At 37.6% G+C, this 17,556-nt stretch overlaps 1 protein-coding gene across 6 annotated transcripts in view; it reads left to right on the top strand.

Annotated features, from left to right (window-relative positions):
• Window positions 1-17,303, top strand: part of shn (schnurri) — a 169,768-nt gene extending 152,465 nt beyond the window's left edge. For 4 of the 6 annotated variants that reach the window (XM_045741106.2, XM_045741105.2, XM_069327273.1 and 1 more), the window contains one exon: window positions 775-17,303. In XM_045741106.2, the coding sequence (XP_045597062.2) occupies window positions 775-912 (138 nt within the window). In that variant the 3' untranslated portion in view covers window positions 913-17,303. The remainder of the gene's footprint in view (window positions 1-774) is intronic. The other 2 variants (XR_011229122.1, XR_011229121.1) reach the window with 2 other exon arrangements.
• The last annotated feature ends 253 nt before the right edge of the window (window positions 17,304-17,556 follow it).

Raw genomic sequence — 17,556 nt, 5'->3', positions numbered from 1 at the left:
TTTGGTGGTCAAACAGGGTCCTGGCTGCTCACTACCTGGTAAATGTTCCAGGGTCAGGTAGGGCCTGCATTGCCTTGGGTCGGCGGTTGCAGTCAGTTGTCTCGACTTCGCGTTGAGGAGCGAGGACGAACCGCCTCCCGGGTAAGTCCCTGTTTTTTCCTTATCTTTAAGTAGTTAGCTCTGGGGAGCCGACGGGGCTCCCCCCAGAAAACCAGCGTTGAATGTAATGAAATGCCATTTTCTGGGTGAGTCCCGGAGGCTCCCTGGCATTCCTTCCTCCCTCCCTCCGGTCGGCGGTGTTTTTTTCATGCTTTTTGACATCCAATCTAAGAACTGTAGGTTGAGTCGCCGGCGGATGGGTCTGGGGCTCCCCCTTCCCCCTCCCGGGTAGGGGGGGTTGGTTCAACCCTGTTTTTTTGTGGAAATTGGTTCAGCTGCACCAGTTGGTTTTGCACCATATGGTCCATGGTAAATCCAGCAATAGAAGTTTTCTGTGGTGTCCCCTTTCCCTTGATGCCCTAAGCAAAATAAGCATGTACTTATTTTGCTTATTGGTTAATCCGGCTCTGTCTCCAGAGGAACATGACATCAGACACACAGTAGATGATATTGCTATTGCCTTTAGAGTTGTTCTTTTCACTTGTTTTAATTATCTAATCTATAAATGATAATTGTATCTCATTTTAAATAAACTGTAGCTTATGGTGCACCATAATTTGTGTATACTGGTATTTATTATATTATTACCAACTGATTTATAACTGGATATTTCAGCAACAGCTAACCCAGCCAGTATTGCAGCCATACACATGCGGACTGTGTGAGGCCACATTTCCAAGCCCTAGTCAGCTGATGACCCACAGCCAACACCACCTGCCACCCGCAGGCATGATGGGTCTCAAGTCCTCGTGACCTGCCCGTCTCGACTCTAGCTTACAACTCTACAAGAAGCATCTCTCAAGAATATTGAAGAAAATGAGATGATCAAGAGTGATGAAACAGTAGTACATTTATCAGCCCTGAAGCCTGAAGACTTCACATCCATATTTGTGTCACTAGGTGCTACTCTTCGTCTAATACCTGTAATACTAGAAGCAATGTTGAAATTTCACAAATGACAAGTCCATGACTCTTAAACACCAAAGTTAAAACTTTATGGGCCTCCAAAGCCAATATGATCTACTACACCACTTATGTAAAAGTAGGTAAAATTGGGGATTATATGTTGAAATCCATTAAATCATTTCAAGAGAAAGATATGTGATAATATTTATGAATATTATACGTTATTAATGTATTCATTGTTTTAATGTCTTGAACATGAGTGAGGAACTGGTAAACATCAGCATTGTCCTAATACTTGTGAAAATATAAGGTTGCACATAATCACCAGTTTTGAGCATAAACTGGGTGTTGGAGGCCTCATGAAACCTGTACACTCGTGTATATAACTAATCGGTTTGGTGATAACATATATTGCCTTGGGTTTTAAAAAGCAGATTTGAAATCCAGTGCTTCAAAATACACACCTATAACAGAACTACTATCATTTTGAAATGACTGAAAATTATGTAATATGGTTTGTTATGTAACGGACAGAATGTTTTGAAGTATAAAATAGCTCAAAAGTCCAGTTACAAATGGACTACATGACAGATGAAGCAGTTATGGTTTATGTTTACAGTATGTACAGTCTGTGAAAGTTGTTAGTTTTATCTGGTTATATCCGACTAGATGTGCATGTTCGTTTAAAAGCCTACGGCAGTTTAACAAAAACTTGAAGCTAGGCATGTGATATTGTTTCTTATGGCTAGATAGCCATGGACTGAATGCTCTGTGAAGGAGATTTCAGAACTGATATTAAAGTCACTTCGTAATGAGAGGTGGTGGACAGATGTAAATCTGGCAAGTTCGGCAATGCTCAAGTGTGTGACACATTTCTCAAGAGTATAGCCATGCTTCTATGGCTCTATATATGGTGTTGTGGGTTTTAATTGTACTTCCAGTCCTTAGAGCTCATGCAGCTACTAATTTGTGAGGGGTTGAAAATATTGAATGTATTTTTATTGTACATGTTTGTATTGAAGGATTTGTATAGACACTGTGCCAATATCAGTCACCTTTTTTTATTTGAAGGGGGATGGAAATGTTTTTTATTTTATAGTTTATAGACAGTCGCCTGCCTTGCTATTATAGCATGGGCAATTGTTAACTGTAGATAGCTATAACATTAATTCCCATCACATTTCTGTTGGTAAGCAACTGTAACTGCCAATAGACTTGCCGAGTTCTTATGTCTCCATGTGGGTCTGTATTTCTAGCAGTGTAGCGAGAAATACATATATGTTTCTATCATTGTACTGGGAAATGCTTATGGGTTTCTATCATTGTACATGGAAACACATACCCTTTGGGCATCATTGGTTAAAAGCTACCGACATTACATACTAAACAGTAAGTAAAGTCAGTCGCTTTCAACCAACAATGCTCACTGGGTATAGGTTTTAATAACTGTACTGAGAAGCACATATAGGTTTCAATCACTATACTAGGAAATACATATGAGTTTCTATCATTGTACAGGGAAATGCATATGGATTTCTATCATTGTACAGGCAAATGCATATGGATTTCTATCTTTGTACTGAGAAATGCATATGGATTTCTTATATGTGGTAAGATTATAATATTTTTTATTTATGCTGATGTGTGACATCAACTTGTGTCCAAAAGTCACAGTTATTGTATAATTTTGGTAACGCATAGAAGTACAGATGAAGAATTGTGACTATCTTACAACAGCTCGTCCTCTTACAAATTACGTCGCTTTTCGCTCGTATGCATTACGGTCAAAAATCGCGCTATTAGAATTTAAAAAAAAAATATTAATTTTCCAAATGAAATGAACCCAAAGCAGCAAGTTTTGGGCCCTCTGGTAGGTTAGGAGAGCAGCAAGTTTTCCTAAGGTTTCAAAATGTCATGAAAACTTAATTTAAAGTGTCCTTTCCTAACCTAACATACTAAGCCAGAGAACCCAAAACAGAAAACGGGACAGTGCGTCACTTTTGTTAGTCGCTTTCATTTTCTAGTAAGGCGATTTTTAGCCTTAGTGCGCATACAAGCGAAAAGTGACGTAATTAGTAAGAGGGCGGGTTGCTTACACAGCCTGAAGTACAGACCGGAATTCATCAAGCATTTGTATGTCCACTTACAGAACTTTTATATCTTTCCTTCAATCATCATGGCTTAGGTTGTATTCATGAAACAATTTATGCACTTCAAAATGCTGCAAGGTTATTCATTCTTGACCCAATGTTATCATTGTTATAGACAACCTCGTAGTGCTTCCAAGCTCATAAACTGTTTAATAAATACAAACCTACCACCATGATTGACCTAAGGTGTTCAGGCTTCATTAGTGGATACGTAAATCTTTGACGAATTCTACTCCAGATAGTCACTTCCTAACATGACTTCATTGTAGTAGAGACTCCTAGCATTTTGTTTTCAGCAAAAAATGGCAAAAGTGACATTGAAAAGACTCAGTTATCACTTTGTCATTGTCCATGTTTACAAGGATCAGATGTGACACTATTGACAAAGAAGAATTGGAGCAGTGATTAAGAATTCAGCACAACTGAACTTGAGCACAAATCAACCAGTCGACAATCTTTTGTATTGCTATCTCAGGGGCATGTAGTGCTCATAATGACACTTGCAAGGGATCAATGAAATGCAGGAAAACTTAGAAGTGTAAGAATTTGTTGCAACTTTGTTGATAAAGATTAACCCTTACACTGCTCCAATCACTATCTCAATTAACCCTTACACTGCTCCAATCACTATCTACATTTAACCCTTACACTGCTCCAATCATTATCTACAATTAACACTTACACTGCTCCAATCATTATCTACAATTAACACTTACACTGCTCCAATCACTATCTACAATTAACCCTTACACTGCTCCAATCACTATCTACATTTAACCCTTACACTGCTCCAATCACTATTTACATTTAACCCTTACACTGCTCCAATCATTATCTACAATTAACACTTACACTGCTCCAATCATTATCTACAATTAACACTTACACTGCTCCAATCACTATCTACAATTAACTCTTACACTGCTACAGTCACTATCTTCAATTAACACTTGTACTGCTTCAATTGCTGTCTGCAATCTGTTTCTCACTGGATTTATAAATTATTTGTAGTCAACACGTCTCAATTTAGTTCTCTTAAAAATATGTACACTTCAGGGTTAAAAAGAATGTTTGGAAATTGACGAAATGTCACAAGTAGTGGTTGTGTTTTCGACCTCATTGTATAAGATCAACTGGCTCGGGATAGAGTACAGTACAGTACTTGCATATATTCTATTATCTTTCTAAGTTTTACCTGCATTTCTAAAGTCTACCATTGTAGATGTATGCACGTCTGCAGGTCTTGCTCTCGCTCTGAAAATATTAAAATAGTGTCCGAGTAATTTATATCTTTCTAAATCATAATTGACACTGGGTTTTTACAGCAATATTAATGGGGTTTATGTTATATTCTGTGGAATTAATTACAGGCTCAGAGCCTCATAGAACTAGTATTAAGCAAATTGTTGATGTTTGTAAATTAGTAAATACACAAATTATATACAGTAGTTACCTTTATTTATGGATAATGGGCTAGGATGTATTTTTTTTTTTTTTAGTAAAAATATTTAATATTTATTATTAACATATGGAAATATTAACTGGGTTTCAAATGCAGAACATGAACTCGTTTGATAATACTGTACATTGATGATATCCAATAATAGTACGTTTTCAAATTATGGATGTTTGAGATACTGTAGTGTGAAAATTGGAATGTCTGAAAAACTCTTCATTTGTTTTCTCATATCCTTTTTACAAACTTGTATTGGGGTATATGATTATCATATTCTATAATTTTGTTATATTTTTCAGTGTAGGCTTATTCAAAACCTTTATCTCCCCCCCCCCCCTTGGGAATGTAACATTGAATTGGATGTTAATTTAACATTACTCAAGCATGCTTTGGCTGCTAGATATTCTTTCTTCTTGGCTCCTGCTTGTGTGTTCTGGGACACATTTTAACACTTTCGCTCACCCCGCACGCCACCCCTCGACAGGGCGATATGGGCCCCAGCGTGTCACGGAAGCGCGCGATAATTCCAAAAAGTGTATACTCTCCAACTTTGTCACCTCAATTCTCCTTCTACGAGATTAAATTTGGTATCATTGTGTTCGCAATAAAATTCTCTACAGCACTAAATGCATATAAACTCCAAAAGCCCGGCTAATTACCCGCAGCAAACAGAGAAAGTGCGAACGAGTTACCCGGGAGCGCGCAAACGGGATAAAATGTTTTCACTATTTTCACTCTGGTCACCTCAATGTTTGTCCTAGGTCTTTCATTTTGGCCTCAATGGGTTCGTAATAAAATTCTCTAGAGGACCATTAGCATATAAAAAAAAAAAACCTGGTCACACTCCAACCGCCGACGAGTTGAAGACGGGCCACGCGTTAGCCGTGAGTGAGTGCTCAAAGGGTCTTCCTGCTACACTCCCAATTCCCTCCCTTTTCAAGCCTTTCTTTCGCAATTTTCTTCCTGGAAGGGCCTTGTTCATGATTACTATCCATCGTGGAGTAAGCGTAGATAGTTTCTAAAGCCGCAGTAAGAAATATAGCCACGGGAAATAGCTGAAATGTTCACACGTTTGAGATGCGAGGGGAGGCGACATTGGTCACAACAGTGGAGCAAAGACAATAGGCCCACGGCGTGTGCCGAGCCGCCTGAGGGCCACGAGGCTCAACAAAGAAAATGGGAAGACATCGGCGCACATTTTAAAACCAGTCCCAAAAAATTCGGATAAAAACCTGAGTTTTGGCGAATTTTTAAAGTGGATGACGCAATGCTGCGTCATCCCCGGCATTACCGCCAGTAAACGGATGACGCAATGCTGCGTCATCCCCGAGCGAAAGTGTTAATAATAATAATAATAAATGAGGAAATTAGTTAGAGCAGTGCAGGGATATGAACCAACATTCTGGGGAATACCAGATGCGCACCTTTCACTCGTCCATGAAAGGACGAAAGCTATTCATCCTGGGACTCTACCGAACCCACTAAAAGTGAGTCTGGAGGCCCCTGCTGGTGCTACTACCAGGTTTTACGAAAAGGCCGCATGCAACCAAGTGCTGGTAATGGAGTTCTCCACCAACATTGGTGGTATACTCCATTACCTACACCGGAGTGCCGGCAGGTTATTCGTAAAACCTGGTTGTGGCACCAGCAGGGGCCTCCAGGCTCACTTTTAGTGGGCTCGGTAGTCTCTCGGGTCAAATATTTTTTGTGCTTTTGTGTCCTAGTGGGTTAAGGTGCGCAGCTGGTACTCACTAGGACGCTGGTTCAAATCCCCGCACTGCTCCAAGAGATTTCCTTATTGATATTTCACATCATTGTGATTTCTGTGTTGAATAATAATAATTGGCATTATCAGGGACAGGAAGCCTGTGTATATATAATTCAGGCCTCAATAGAGGTCCCTTCAAGGTCGAAATACTGATCCACCTCAGGATGTAACCCCACAACAATTGTCTAACTCCCAGGTACTTATGTACTGCTAGATGAACAGAGGCATTAGGTGAAAGGAAACATACTCAACTACTTCTGTCCTGCCTAGGAATCGAACCCAGGATACCCGATTATGAGCCAAGAATGAATCCAACTGTACTACAAGATGCCTGTGTTTGAACTTTTAATGTTTTGAATGTGTATTTCCTTAGATACAGACACCATGCCACCCCTGGATGTTCCAGTTAATGTACAACATATGTTTAATCATTTCTTACAAGTTCTTTAATAATTGTTGGTATTTAAAGCCAAATCTAAAATTTTGCTTAAGTTGCTTACCTTTAAGCCATATTTCCAAAGATTTCTTTGAAAAACTAATTCTCATTGGGATTATTTCTTGTCTGATATTTCCATTGCATGGTTTTTGTCTATAATGAATTCCATCATAATCTCTTGGCTCAGTTCTTTATATTTGTTGATTGTATAGAAAGCACTATGCCCAGAAGGCTATTTAGAAACGTCTGTAAATTAAAGAATAGACGTCCACTGACCACAGTCTCTATTAAAGAATATTATTGTTCCGCAGTATTCACAATGCTTATTTATTACTTTGCATAAAATTTTTGCATATATGGAAAATGGGGATATGGATTTTGCATATCTCATTTTCTATAGCGTATAGATATATGCTATATGTAGATTTTCATACATCTCTATAAAGCAAGTGATTTATATTAATCAAAATTTAAATTAGGCCCAGTATTGATCCTCGTTTGACCACACTAGTGACTTTATTAATACTGACAATTTCTCTCAATTTACTTTCAGAAGAGAATATCTGACTCATCTCACTAATATGCCATAATACAATATTTTTCAATATATTACTTAGTCTTATGATGAAATGTCAAAAACATTCTTAAAATCCAAACATTGCAGTTCACCAATCAGATTCTTACAAGAACAATTTAAACTTATATTTGTATACAGTACTTATTAAATAAAACTAAAAATCAAAAACTTCAATCTAAACTATATTCAAAATAAAAAGACAGAATTATATACACTAAAGAATAATAATTAATCAATAATTAATTAAAAGCACTCGATAAATTAATCATTAAGAAATGCTAATAAATACTGTAAAGCCTTTAATGACTGTTCAGATTATAAATTATTTGACGCTGAAATTAGGGTTTTGGCACAAATTTTTAGTTTCAAATGATCAGAGTAATATCTTCTCTGGTTCTATTGCTTTCTTTATACTGCATATTTGCGATATAAATTGATCTATTACTACCTCTTTTTCTATTTTCCTGTATCCCAATTATTTTGAACGCATCAAAGTATTTTTACTATAAATTCACCCTGTAGCTTTATGCCTCACAGGTGTCTTCCTCAGGTTTTCAATTTTGATTTCTAAAATGTTTATTTCTGGGAGGGATTTCTCTAGGAAAGCTACCAAGGCACTGCACTAAATAGACATTTCATCATATTTAAAACTGGATTTTTCCAAAATATTATGTAGGGATATCATTTGTATTTTCCAGAATGATGTACAGTGTGTTATCCTCATTCTGTTGAGCCAGACTGCTGTAGGTTTTCCTCTTTGACCGGTTTAACTCAGTTGTTTTTGGATCTAGTCGTTTATATGCAGACATCTGCATATTGACATGCCTTAATGAACAGCAAATTATATTTTCTTGAGATACACAACAGGTTTAGCTCCTCATAGAATGTCCACATTTTCTGGATGAATCAGAGATCTTGCTTTCCCAATGTTTCAATGACTTATCCCTTCATAAAATCCTTGGTAAATTCAATGCATAGGATATCACTCGCCTTGTGTCCTTTTGCTCTCATATTGACATTTTGAATGATATCGATGGCTTTTTAACGGTTCTGTTTCCCACACAGTGCTAGATATTCTTCTAAAGTTAGTGTCTTCTTTCGATAATTGTATCAGGTAGCGTAGAACAAAGATGCAAAGATGGTACTCGCCTAGTTGTGTGCTTACGAGGGTTGAACTTTGGCTCTTTGGTCCGCCTCTCAACTGCTAATCAATTGTTGTGCAAAATCCTGAGCCTATAGGACTATCATATCTACATTTGAAATTATGTATGGAGTCTGCCTCCACCACATCATTTTCTAATGCATTCTATTTAAGTACAGTACTCTTACACTGAATTTTTTTTTCTAATGTCCCAGTGGCTCATTTGGGTACTAACTTTCCACCTATTGCCCTTTTATTCATGTACCACTCATGCTAAATAGTATATTTATCTATCCTGTCAATTCCTATAAGAACTTTGTAGGTAGTAATCATGTCTCCTCTAACTCTTCTGTCTTCCAGTGTGTTGAGGTTTAATTCCAGTAGTCTTTCCTCACAGCTTGTACCTCTCAGCTTGGGAACTAGTCTGGTGGCATACCTCTGAACTTTTGTTTGGTACTATGATGATGGTGAAAACTTTCACTCTTTCACCATTATTTGATGGTGAAAGAGTGAATAATGTTTGTGTTAATACATTTATAATAGAACTGCAAAGTAAATTAGATTATTAATGAGAAAGTTGCAGAGATTACAAAAATAAAGAATGTAAAGTAATATAAAGTACTATATATTTAAACAATAAATGGAAGTCAATCAAGTTTATTAAAATATTGCGCAACTTTACAATTTCAAGTAGAACAAAAATGGCTAAATTTTAGAAAAATCTTGCAAAACATATTTCTTGGCATTTCTGGGACTCAAAATATTTTAAGGGTTAATATGAATCCAAGTCACTTGTCCCTCTATAAGATCCATCGTGATGCTGATAGCTTCGACGTTGCTCATCTTGTGGACCTTTGAATATCCCGCAATACACAGTGCTGAATAATCTTTCCTGGCTTCATGCTTTCTTTAGCTAATTATTACTTAATGTGGACTGAAACTCTCTCATAAATGAATGCTAGAGAAAAGGCATATTAGTGAGTGTTATGGAAAATATTGTAGTCCGTATTACAGAATTCTAGGGACAACTGGACAATATTACATAATACTAAGGATATGATTGGTTAAAAGCATATGAGGTAACCTGTCATTAAGAAATTAATATAAAGAGTGGATTATGTGATGAAATAAAAGAATACTGAACAAGACATTGCTCAGAAATAGCTGTGGTGTACTAAAGAATATCCAGGGTGTGTTAAAAGTATAGTTAAGGTGTATCTGAATATAGCTAAGGTGTGTGTGAATATAGCTGTGCTGTACTGGTATACTAGAGTGTACCAGTCATATGCTAGTGGTGTACCTGAGTAACTGAAGTGTACCTAAGTATAGCTTGTGTGAATATAGCTTCAGTGTTTGAAAGTATAGCCAAGGTATATCTGAATATAGCTGCAGTGTACCCACTACCTGTTGATGACTCTGAGGATAAACATCCCCACGGCTTGGTCTCTAACCAGGCCCAAAGTATAGAATATAGAAGGAATGTTGGCGGCTTTAATATTAGTAAATGGCAAGTCAAACAATGACTTGCCATTTTTTTCCTAACATAAAACCCAAGTAAAATACCATATTTGCCAGCAGATAGGATGCTTTGTTAGAAGCTGTTTGTATTAGCGCATACACATGCATGTATTCACCTAGTTGTATTTATCTAGTTGTGCTTGCAGGGGTTGAGCTCTGGCTCCTTGGGCCCGCCTTTCAACTGTCAATCAACTATTTTTTCACACACACACACACACACACACACACACACACATACACAGTTTCAAGTGTAGATATGACAGAGCCCGATAGGCTCAGGAATCTGTACACCTGTTGATTGACGGTTGAGAGGCGGGACCAAAGAGCCAGAGCTCAACCCCCGCAAACACAACTAGGTGAGTACACACACACGCACGCACACGCACGCACGCACGCACGCACGCACACGCACACACACGCACGCACGAATAAATGCCATGTTATGGAATGTGGAATAGGAGAATAAACCCCACACAACCTATAAATTATATGAGAAATCTCTAAAGAATTCTGATAAAGAAAGAGATCTAGGGGTGGTTCTAGATAGTAAACCATCATCTGAGGACCACATAAAGAATGTTGTGCGAGGAGCCTATGCTATGCTTTTTAACTTCAAAATTGCTTTTAAATACATGGATGGCGAAATACTAAAGAAATTGTTCACGACTTTTGTTAGGCCAAAGCTAGAATATACAGCGGTTGTGTGGTGCCCATATCTTAAGAAGCACATCAACAAACTGGAAAAGGTGCAAAGACATGCTACTTAGTGGCTCCCAGAACTGAAGGGCAAGAGCTACGAGGAGAGGTTAGAAGCATTAAATATGCCAAAACTAGAAGACAGAAGAAAAAGAGGTGATATGATCACTACATACAAAATAGTAACAGGAATTGATAAAATTGATAGGGAAGATTTCCCGAGACCTGGAACTTCAAGAACAAGAGGTCATAGATTAAACTAACTAAACAAAGTTGCAGAAGAAATTTAAGAAAATTCACTTTCGCAAACAGAGTGGTAGACGGAATAAGTTAGGTGAGAAGGTGGTGGAGGTCAAAACCGTCAGTAGTTTTAAAGTGTTATATAACAAAGAGTGCTGGGTAGACAGAACACCACGAGCGTAGCTCTCATCCTGTAACTACACTTAGGTAATTACACACACACACACACCCACACCCAGGAAGCAGCCTGTAGCAGCTGTCTAACTACCAGGTACTGTACTTAGTTACTGCTAAGTGAACAGGGGCAGCAGGGTGAAAGAAACTGCCCATTTGTTTCCGCCTTCGCCGGGGATCGATTCCCGAACCCTAGGACTATGAATCCCGAGCACTGTCCACTCAGCCGTCAGGCCCCCTTACATGTATTTGTATATAAGCACATACACACATGAATGCGTTTAAGCTCATTATTGTAGCTTACACGAAAGAACATGGTAATAGGGAAGCTGTGCTTTAAAATCACTTTCAATAAATTTATGATAAAACAGCATTTTTTTACACAAGATATCCTTGTAAAATAAGACCCAGTTGGAACAATATCCAAGAGCAATGCCAGTTCGACACAATAACAATTTCACTAATGGACACTGGCAAAAACAATGCCACTCTTGGACACTGTGCCTACTGGGAAGTGTGTTATATGCCGGAAAATACAGTATTTTGTACGAGGGAAATTCTGATGAAGGAATCTACAAATATCCAGATGTACATTGTGAAACTAACAATTCTGCTGTAGAAACCCAGTACATATATACATATAATTTTTGTTAATGAATTAAATCCTGCCCAGTACTGAAATTCTTGAAAGTATTATATCAGTTGTAGAATTAATGAAAGACTTTACATTTGGTTTCGGGCATTAATGAAAACAAAAGTTAACACTTTTTCATTAGTTGCCTGATTACTTTTGTTAAAATGATTTATAAGTTGAGTGTAGTGATGATACCTACTCCAACTTACACTTGTACAAGTATTTTATACCAACATTTTGCCCTAAATTTGGTATGTAGTTGATCATCAAGTTGCATCATATTTGCTTGATATTAGCCAACACTGGTAATGTCATTGACCCAGATCGTGTACAGTGTATTGTTTGGTGGTCTATTTTTGTGTGTGTACTTTTGTGCTCTCATGCCCTCAATGTCAGATCTATCTTACTTAATCCGAAAGTTTTTGATAAAGAGCTTGTTCAGTTAACTGAACTTTTTGACATTAAATTTACACCTCGGTAGGGTATATTTTTGCACTGTTGTTAATAATGAAGGTATTTAATAATGGTTTGGCTTCACTTAACTGACTCTGGTGCCTTTGCTACCTGGCTATAATCATCAGTGTATTTTAATTACGTTAAAAAGTGTTTATTGTAATCATAATATGGAATTATATAGCTTTGCACTTCCATCTCATGACACAAAGGAAGCTTTAAAAGACCAGGACCCAGATTAGTGAAGCTACAAATCTACATGTAAAAACTAATCCATCACGTTTTCTTATACCAATCTTGCTCTTACAAATAAAAGTGTATATGCCAGCTTCATTTTGACACGTTTTTCATAACAGGTGTTATAAATATTGTACATAAATATTGTTCTTGAATGGCATCAACAGAATGTTATGTAGTTAAGTCACAATTACGTGGGACGTTACATTTGAATTTTCTGCAGTCAGTTGGCCATTTTAAGTTTTCTTGGAAAAGAATTACATAAATGTGATGCCATGTAGTAAAAGGTGTTGCCTTTAATAATTAAGATTCTGATTCAGTCGGTAACAGATCATTGAAGGCATTAATGTATACGTATCACTCAGTTGCTCATTACATTTTGAAGGATGTGTTTCTTCAGTGAGGTAAATTCATTTTGATTGGGGATCAATTAAGTGTGATTCAACTAGAGGTTGTATATGTAGACTTCCAACCCAAACATATGAAAATAAAGGAATGTGATGATGTTTCGGTGTGTCCTGACCCTTATTAAGTAGTGTGTAAAACTTGAAACACTGTTACTTCCCTTTCTCTTGTGTAGGGGATGGGTGTCTAATTTTCAGCCGTATTATTGTGACTTACTCTCTGCGTTGTATATGTAGAATAATTCATATTTTCAGCATTTTCATACCTATTGTTTATTGTTGGTTAGGCTGGTGACCCTTTTGGAACCCGACCAATTGCTGCTTGATTTTTGGCTTCAGGTTTTTTGTTTGTTCTGTGTATATATTATGTGGCAAGATCAAGACATAACTAGGAGACATACTCAAGTCACTAGATACATGTAATGCTAGTGAGGGAATTTTTATACAAAAAAAATCTTATATGTCAACACACCATAATTGTTATACCGAAAATTTCAGAGATTTTGATTGAAAAGTGAATTCACTTTATTAGTGGCGTATATGAAGTGCATTGTGAGGATGCATGCTTGCTGTGAGCATCCATGGCCAGGTTGGTAGGACAACAGTCTTGTATTTTGTGAGGCCAGAGTTCAAATCTCTGATGATCCGAGGTAATGATTACAGTGATCTGTTTGTGGATTTTTACCATTTGACTTTTGACACTCCTGGTTATGACTTGAGGTATCAAAGTGGAAGAGAGAGGGTTCCCTGGCTCTTACACCACAGCTATAGTTAGCTGGTGTTCCCCCAGTCAGGTCTTATGGATGACCATCATCTTTGTGATGTGCAGCATTTACTACCATTTCCTAAGTTCATGCCCTGAAGAGACCATTTTTAGTGCTGTCCATTTTCTTGTTTGAAAAGTAATTCTCAAAAACAGACGGTTAATAAAAATACATGCAGTAATTATAGTCATCTCCCATTTATCAAGATGATCTTGGAATGGGCTCGCTTTTTATCATTTTCGATTCATTTCTTTAGAGTAAATAACACACATCTGTGTATATTTTCATACCAAAATAGAACAAATGAGTTATACAAAATAGAACACAAATTTAACTGTATTGGTACCACGAACAGATATTATCAGGATATCTTCATTTATGCTGATGTCTAATGTGTATGATCAAAAGACAAGAAACCATAACCATATCAGATTTCATCTATTTTCACCAGGAACACTTTATACTCTGGACTTGGATAAATGAGAGTTTATTGTATTTTCTTTAAGCAAGAATTAAATGCACAAATACAGTATAAATTTATAATTAGTTACTGAGGTGCTTCTTACAGCTCTGTAATCACTTGGTTGTCCAAAACTTTTATGTAAATAATGAATACTAAACTGCTCAGTATTACACTCTCTTTAATGGTAAATGATCATTTGGCACCTGCCTTGTGACTATTTTAATGAAATATGTTTACCTTTTGTATTCAAGGAAGCACATACACAAATTGAGAATGACATGAGAATACAAAAAACTTACTGCAGAGTTGATAAAAATGTTGAGGACACTCGATGGGATCAAACTCACACACCTGAACAACTCAAGCACTACCAACTGAGCCATGATGGGCTTTGTCAGTACTGTAGTGCATGTGCCTGAGGAGTTAAAGATTGCATGTTCGATTCCATTGTATGGCCTCTATTTTCTCATCTTTACATCACGTAATTGTGATTTCATTGTACGAGTTGATTGCATTTCTTTACAAAAGTCAGAGAGTATGATGGCTAAACTCAGTTGATGAACCACATATGGTCTGTCTAATTTAGGTTATATATTATTTGCTGTACAGTATCTCAATTGGGTTAATGGAAACAATTCTTGTGGCTAATTAAAATATGCAGTTTTGTTGTTGACTAGTGCTTCAATAACAGAAAATGTTGGTTTTTGCAGAAAAATGCACTACTTTACAAGTAAATTTACTGATATATTTTTGTTGCTTTGGGTTTGTTTTAAATAAGATGGTTTGATCCAATAGTACAAGCTATATCAGTAGCTTCTTGAATGGAAAAATCTAAAGAGGAAGATGTAAAACAATACCTAAATTATTAATTTAGTTACATGGTGTTAAGAGATGAAAATGGTTTCCTGTGCTTCTGATGTATGATGCACAAGTAAGCATCCAAATATTTTCCAAGGAAATGGGAATAAGTATTTTAACATGATGGTGTGAGATTCCATTATATTGTGAGAATAATAATTGATGAATTATAAATTTTTAGTTTATAAACTTATGATGACCATTTAGGAAGCAACAATCTGCTTATAGATTTGTGTTAAAATGTACTGTATTTTAAATTAAACAAATTGTTCTTGGTAGTTCCATTGGATTTTCTGGAAGGACCCCTCAATATCTTCCCAAGCTAAGCATGGGGTCCAATCAAATACAGTATTAGGGAAGTTGTACCACACCTCTAAGACCCACTCTTGTCTAACAGGAGCCAGGACCAGCATCTGGCTCTCAACAAGGCAAGGGGAACTTTGGGATCAGAAATCAATCCAAAACCTAGAAAAACTTCACCAAAAAACATAAGTACAACAAAACAAGCAACTACAGTACTTGAAGATTCGGTACTCAAGAGGTAATGAGGCAAATGTTCATTGCTGCAGGATAAATGCCCTGGTCATAATGTACCCAACTGGTTCCAGGTGGCAGCCCAGGTCATACGAGACTCCAACCAGCCTGTTCCTTCACTCGTTCGCCTTGTGACAGAACTGGGGGGCATGGAACCTCTGCTTGGCTCCATTCTCATCTTCACTTGTAAGTTAAGTGGTATTCTATATGACTGGAAAATTAGTTCCACTGGGAATTTATCGTCATTTCCTTTCTGCATAACTGTGTCACCCACATTTCACATTTCCTAGCTTTCTTTTTCACTGCGACTGTGGTGTTCCTTCCTTGGTGGTGATCTTATATTTTCCTGGCCCAACTAATTAGCTGGATGCTTGTGTTGCAATTGCATTTTGCTCTGCTCCAAGAGTGTGCATTAGGGCTTTGCACTTTTGCCAAGGGTACATTTTGGGTCATCTTGTTCTTTGTTGCCTATGCTTTCACCCACAAGGCACTTTATGATGTTTTTTTTTTTCAGCCAAGATGTTTCCCTCATGCTTGGATGCTTGCTTGGATGCATGCTATCGAAGTGGCTGGTTTCTGTGTTATTTTATATTACATTCTCAGTCAAATTGTTCTAGCTTATCTCTTTTTCCATACTTGATTCTGCAACTTTACAGTTGCAGGCATTTTTTCACCTAGTGATGTAGAGCAATCTTCCTTCTGCCCTGGTGGGCTGCTTCTGACCTCTACTCTTATCAGTACTATAAAAGGCCTGCATCCTATGTCTTTGTGGCAGTGGCTTTGACCATGCTTTCTTGGTGGCCTATTTTTCAGGCCTCAAGCAACAGCGTAAGCTAAGATTCACTTGTGTCTGCCTTGCTTTTTGAGTGTAGTAGTCTCAGATGCTGAGGGAATCCTCAGTCTTGCTTTTCATTGCTCTCTATGGCCCCCTTCCCTCCCCACCACTTATTCTGACCAAAGTTCGGCTTTTTCTCTGGGTTCTTATGATTTTTCTCGGGTGATGGAGGCTTCAGCTCATGCACTCATGGGTTTTGGCAATCATTAAGGTGGTGGCAGCTGGAGCTGTTTCCTGTGGGGTTGTTGATGGCAACTTCAGGGGCTACCTTTGTCCTGGGAACTCCTGGGTTTTGTAGTTTCCCAAGGGGGTTGACCTGGGGAGAGGGGAAAGATGTTGGTGGTCTCTGTGGCCAATGCCCACTTTCCTTCTCCTATATTTTGGTCCCTGAGGGAGTTGCAGGCTACATTTCTGACCCTCTCTCCCTATTTATAAGGGCAAACCTTTGTGGCTTCTAGCGGTTTGTTTGGGAAGGTCCTGGGTCATTTTTCAGATAGACCCTTTGAAACTTGCTTCCGAGTTCCAAGTTTCTGTCCCTGTTGCAAATTTCCAGCTGGGGTTTCTGGTCTGGCTTCTAAATATTTGGTCCACCATGCCCAGGTCTAATGTTCGTTGATTTCCTCATTGTTGTGCTTGACGGTCAACTTGTGCTTAAACTTTCTAGTGAGATTTCTATTTTTGGGTTGAACTGTCATTCCCAAGATCACTTTGCCTCAGAGAGTCAGATTAAGGTCTTGGTTCCCAGTAGAAGAGTGGATATCAGAGGCCTGACACATCCCCCAAAAGGCTTTGTTGGACCAGCTCTCAGCCTTGGGACCTACTGAGGACCCCACCAGGAAAGGGTGTTTTATTACATTTAATGCTTTTTTTATATATAAAAAATAAAAGGAAAAAAATTGAGCAAGAGCTTTTGAGTTCCTAATGGTTATAGAGTAAATTCTGTGATGGAGATATTGTAAATATATTTGTTTTGTGTCAAAACAATGATACATTGAATTGCTGCTTTTAATTTGACCCCCATCTTTTTGAAGATATTACTGATCCACAATAATTCATAGTAATTGTATTGATACAGTACAGTATCAAGATAAGAATGTAAAACTTATATAGCTATAGTTTCTGTTCAAGCAACAAAGCATGACATTAATACTGA

This window comes from Procambarus clarkii, chromosome 19 (genome assembly GCF_040958095.1).
Source record: "Procambarus clarkii isolate CNS0578487 chromosome 19, FALCON_Pclarkii_2.0, whole genome shotgun sequence".
NCBI classification, from domain to species: Eukaryota; Metazoa; Arthropoda; class Malacostraca; order Decapoda; family Cambaridae; genus Procambarus; species Procambarus clarkii.
This window is presented reverse-complemented; position numbering and strand designations above follow the sequence as displayed.